At 42.3% G+C, this 6000-nt stretch overlaps 1 protein-coding gene across 1 annotated transcript in view; it reads right to left on the reverse strand.

The window, feature by feature from the left end:
• APPBP2 (amyloid beta precursor protein binding protein 2) overlaps nt 1-5510 on the reverse strand; it is a 66068-nt gene extending 60558 nt beyond the window's left edge. Inside the window, exon 1 of the mRNA XM_012776288.3 lies at nt 5076-5510. Coding sequence (XP_012631742.1) covers nt 5076-5213 — 138 coding nt within the window. The 5' untranslated portion in view covers nt 5214-5510. The remainder of the gene's footprint in view (nt 1-5075) is intronic.
• Nucleotides 5511-6000: the final 490 nt, after the last annotated feature.

Below are 6000 nucleotides of genomic sequence, written 5' to 3' on the forward strand. Positions count from 1 at the left end.
CTAAAATAGGACTTAAATTGTTTTCAGCATGAGTCTTATAGTAATAATAATAAAAAAACCCCCAAATAATTAGTTTAAGACTGTGAAAACAATAAATAGAACACATTATCGAAACACTTCACTTAGCCAAAACTTAACTCTATAACACACTTTCTATTTGGAAGAGGACACAAAATATAACATTCAAAAGTTAGAAAAGATCATAAACTTTATTCTTTAAAGAACTTAGCCCCTCATCCTATTTGCTTTCACTTAATTTGTATACAGTTTTACAAATTTTTCCCCCTTTTTTCTTTTTAAGAGACACAATCTGTATTGCTCCAGGCTGGAGCACAGTGGCTATTATTCACAGATGTGATGGATCATAGCATATTATACACTCGAACTACTGGGCTCAAGCAATCCTCCTGCATCAGCCTCCTGAGTAGTTACGACTACAGACACACCACCATGCTCAGCTAACAATTCTTTCACTTAACCTTATCTACTTCTATACCAAAATGGTTGAGTTCCCCTGGAGAAAAACCATTCAGAATCAAAGCCATTACAGTCATGTGCCACATAGCATGTCAGTCAACAACAGACTACATATAAAAAGGTAATCCCATAAGATAGATTATGATACAGCTGAAAATTCCTACCACCTAGTGATGTCATAGTTTTATTTTTATTTTCTTTTTTTTATAAATTTCATATCTAGTGATGTTCAAACTATATAGTTTTATTTCTAAAAAAAAATTTAGTGTAACCTAAGTGTACAGCATTTATAAAGTCTATAGTAGTGTACAGTGATGTCCTAAGCCTTCACATTCACTCACCACCTACTCATGCAAGAGCAACTTCCAGTCCCATAAGCACCATTCATGATAAGTAACCTATACAGGTGTATCACTTTTAATCTTTTAAACTGTATTTTTACTGTACCTTTGCTATGTTTAGATACACAAATACCTACCATTGTTTTACAACTGCCTATAGTATTCAGTACAGTAACAGGCTGTACAGGTTGGTAGCCTAGGAACAATGGGCTTTAGCATGTGACATGTGACTGTATTTTGTAGGGTACTGATTTTCACTGAACTGTCAATTCTTTTTTTTTTTTTTGAGACAGAGTCTCACTTTGTTACCCAGGCTACAGTGAGTGCCATGGCGTCAGCCTAGCTCACAGCAACCTCAAACTCCTGGGCTCAAGCGATTCTGCTGCCTCAGCCTCCCGAGTAGCCGGGACTACAGGCATGCACCACCATGCCCGGCTAATTTTTTCTATATATATTAGTTGGTCAATTAATTTCTTTCTGTTTATAGTAGAGACGGGGTCTCGCTCTTGCTCAGGCTGGTTTCGAACTCCTGACCTTGAGCAATCCGCCTGCCTCGGCCTCCCAGAGAGCTAGGATTACAGGCGTGAGCCACCGCGCCCGGCCTGAACTGTCAATTCTTCTACATATTTTTAGTCAGCTTCCCTTCTCACATACCTCAGTGGCCATTTCCAACTTCTGTTTAGCCTTTTACATAAAAGCTTCCACTCTTCCCCCTTGCTCTCAGCACATACATGATCTCTCCTCCTAATTCATGACAATCATTTCTTGCAAACTTACCTATATTGATACCTTATATCTTTAACTCTTTTCTTCTGACCTTAGAAGTAGTATTCTTTCCCCAGCTTCAGTTTGAGACTACTATCTTAATTTAGGCATAGTGAAGACGGAAAGAGCAGAAGGGAAACACTCATTAACTAATGTTCCTGCTCAGGGGCTCTGCTCTGTAACTTGTTTCCCACCTCACCTGTATATTCAATCTCACTCTCTTTTGGTTTCTGCCAATCAGCCAACAAATATATTCTAATGCCTTCCATTCGTAAGAAAAAAAAAATCACTACATCTTTTACCCTTTCTATTTATCAACCCCTCCCTCCCTTCCCTTACTTAGGGAACAGTCAGCATTCCTACTTCTTCACCTCCTATTTAGCCCACAAACCCCTCTCTAACGATTTACAATTGTGCCTTCATCTGAAGCTACTGACAAAAATCAATGCAGTGACACTGGACTACATCAATCAAGAACAATGGGGAAGGCCAGGCACAGTGGCTCACACCTATAATCCTAGCACTCTGGAAGGCCGAGGCAGGAGGATCGACTGAGGTCAGGAGTTCCAGACCAGCCCAGCAAGAGCCAGTCCCTGACTCTACTAAAAATAGAAAAAATTAGTCAGGAATTATAGTGGGCACCTGTAGTCCCAGCTACTCGGGAGGCTGAAGTAGAAGGATCACTTGAGCCCAGGAGTCTGAGGTTGCTATGAGCTAGACTGATGTCATGGCACTCTAGCCTGAGCAAGAGTATGACTCTGTCTCAAAAAAAAAAAAAAAAAAAAAACAAGAATGGGGAAACTTATGATTCCACAAACAGTACAATTTTGTCTACAACTATGTCTTTTGATGGAAATTGGGACTGCAGGAGGGATGTAATTAGGAGCTTCTCCTTAGATCTAAAGTGGAAAAAATTGGAATTATAAACAGTAACCTCCTAAATTTTCACAAGTTACACAGGAAATGAGTATCTTATATTTATGTGTGTATTTAAATTACTTTAAAGTTTCTCACATTTATGTGCTGATATAGTGGGGTTTTTGTTTTCTGGGGTTTTTTTTTGAGACAGAGTCTCACTCTATTACCTGGGCTAGAGTGCCGTTGCATCAGCCTAGCTCAAAGCAACCTCAAACTCCTGGGCTCAAGCGATCCTACTGCCTCAGCCTCCCGAGTAGCTGGGACTACATGCATGCGCCACCATGCCCGGCTAATTTTTTTCTATATATTTTTAGTTGGCCAATTAATTTCTTTCTATTTTTAGTATAGACGGGAACTCGCTCTTGCTCAGGCTGGTTTCGAACTCCTGACCTTGAGTGATCCTCCTGCCTCAGCCTCCCAGAGTGCTAGGATTACAGGCATGAGCCACTGTGCCTGGCCAGATAAAGTGTTTAAAAGGAAGAATAATGGCTTCTTATATCTCCGTTAAAGACTAGAACAGAGCCCTGGGAATGATTTTCATTCTATCTACTAATAGATAGGAACTAATAAAAAGTTACTTCCATAATATCTTTCATTAAAATAATCTATTTTAAGATACAAATCTTCCTAAGCAAAAAAGGAACTCAGGAACTAAATACTAGGTTTGAGACCTTCACTAAATTACTTAACTGTCTCACCTATAAAACAGGGTTCTACTGTACTCCAAAGTTTCATTGTGAGGATTAAACAAGATAACATATGTAAAAGCACTTTAACAGTTCCAAGCACATATTAAATACCTTCCTTCACCTTAGCACAGTGCCATACTCCCAATAAGCATACAATTACTAAGGAGTAAAAGTATACAAAAACCCCATTATTAAAACTCTGTGAATTTTGTGAAACAGAATATGTGACAAAAGTGCCATCTGTTCATACTCACTAATAATCTTCAAATGAAAAGTTTGAATTGGAAGTGAAAATTACCAGAAGATATCCAAGTACTTTGAGGGAATTCAACTAGTAAATATACTTTGATAAATTCCCAGTGATTTCTTCTAAATGTACAAGATTACATATGATTTAATAAAACGGATAGAGATAGCATATATAAAGCAGCAGTTTCCCAGGCTGAGAAAGACAAATCTCACTTGTCCTTCCTTGGGAGCAACGCATCCTAAACGTACAAAATTTCCTTAGATATACACAAAAGTAAATCAATATATCAAAGTGTTTAGGAATGAAGGGAAATTTTTCTCTAAGTCCAAAAGTAATAATAACACACAAGATCTAATCTTCTCCAAATATTTAGAGAGAATCTTCTCCAAATATTTAGGGAGAAAAACATTTTAATTGTTAGATTGGTGGTAAGCTGCTGGATTTAGTAGAATGTGAACCGTCAGCTGCTAATTCTGAAAAATATGCTAGGGGTGGAGAAAGCAGGCAATCTTCCCAACAAAACAACTGCCATAAAACACCATACATATATAAGAACATACACATCTGTTAAATATCAGCTTACACTGTTCTACTTACAAATTAAGAGGAAGTATTTAAGATCTAAAAAAATAAATCCTACTCCACTTCTGGTCACATTTTGCATGGGTGGCTACTGGAGACTAGGAGTTATCCAAGTCGATTCAAGGCAAGAAGGACTGAATAATAAATCCAGTGTTCACATTCAAATGTGGGGGAAGAGGAAAAGGGAGGCTCCAAGTCCATAAAGTTCTCCTCCCTTTCAAAACACTGCAAAAATAGTCCACGTCTAAAGACACTTACCCTTGAAACTCCTTGGAGAGTGACTTGAGAGACTTTTTGTTCCGATTTTTGAGGAGGAGTGCTTTAGGAATGCTGCAAGATTGCAACTTTCAAATACATGGACGTAATTTAAATTCTAAAAGTATTTTTTCTTTCAGGAAACATTTCTCCCCTTTTCAAACAGTTGATCAACACTCGCATATTAATAAAACCCCCAATTCAAGTTCAAGTATAAGCAAAAAATAAATAAATAAAAGCTTTAAAGAATATGCAAATAAAGCGCACAGACTATTTCCAATAATCCTTAACTCCTTCCAGTTTGGGAAGAGAAACGAAGGAAAACGAAGCACAAAAAAACACTTGGGCAAGGAAGGCGGCGAGATGAGAAAGTAGGAAGAGGTGGGGGGAGGAGCAGAGGAAAAAAGTCCAGCTGATGCTGACAATTAATTGGGAGGACAGAGTGGAAAATATCCTAAAGATACAGGCTACAAGGGAAAGACTGGGTGGGACAGGGGCGCAACAGAGGGAGTCCACGCAAAAGGCCTACTCAACGGGGCCACTGTGTAGAAGGGACACCAAATGGGGCAAGCACTCGTCAAGAACTATCAAGGCCCAAAAGCTTAAGAGACAGAGGCTGTGGAAATAGGGTGTTTCTATATCGGCAACGCGGACACCGCACTAGACGTCTCGGGAAGCGATCCTGCTACGGAGGGGTGAGGGGTTAACCGTGGGGGTTCGCAGACGTGGAAGGGGGTGCGGCCGCAGGGGCTGCGGGAGCGGAGCAGCGGGAGCAGAGAGCAGGCCCGCGGTCCATACCTTGTAGTAAACATCGAACTGGATGTTCTCGGGCAAGGAGCGGATGTCTCGGCGGGAGCGGATGTAGTTGTCCACGACAGCGGAGATGGCGGTGTTGTAGAGAGTCTCTGGGATCCACTCTAGTTCCACGGCCGCCATCTTCCTTCCCTCCTCCTCCGCCTCCTCCGCCTCCTCCTCCCGAAGGCCCCCGCCTCCCTCCGTAGCGAACTCCTCTGCGGCCCCGGAGGATTTGGAGGGTCGGCGGCAGCCACGCGGGCACACGGCAGAAGGGCACGGCCGCCCTGTCTCGTCCGGGGCGAGCCGGGAACAGCGGCAGCGGACGCAGCCTGGGGAAAGGGTGGGACAGGGAACAGCCGACTGCCAGGCCAAAGCCTCACATTCCGGGTTTGCGGAGAACCTGGGTTTCGTCCCAGCGCCGATCCCTGCAGGGGCGGGACTGCGTGTGCGGCGTCATGACGTCGGCGCACGCCGACGCGGTGGAGGGAAGGAGTGCGGCTGGCGGAAAACTTGGGAAGAGCTGCATCCCTCCCTCGGAGACTATGCTTTCTAAGGGGCCGTGGAGTTGGGTGAAGGGATGTAGACTTTTTACGCAAGGAAAAATTATTACAGGATTTTTATCCCCAGTGCCGAGTCACTTGGGTGCATCGTTTCCTTCAGCACGTCCTGCATCTGGAGTTCTTAGACGCGGACCTTTTGGAGGCTCAGGTGAAAGTTTGAATCCTCTCCCCACAACCTGCACAATTATCCGTACATTGAAAATTAAGCATTCAGAGAATTCACGTCATTCTAGAAATCTTTAGATTCCGGCCCCTAACCCAAGTTAAAAACCTGCGGTCCAGGACCTAGGGGACACGATGAAGGGAGACTTGCTTTTCATTATATAACCATTTGCACCGTTTGAACTTTTTGTCATGTTTCTTTATCC

This window comes from Microcebus murinus, chromosome 18 (assembly GCF_040939455.1).
Source record: "Microcebus murinus isolate Inina chromosome 18, M.murinus_Inina_mat1.0, whole genome shotgun sequence".
NCBI lineage: Eukaryota > Metazoa > Chordata > Mammalia > Primates > Cheirogaleidae > Microcebus > Microcebus murinus.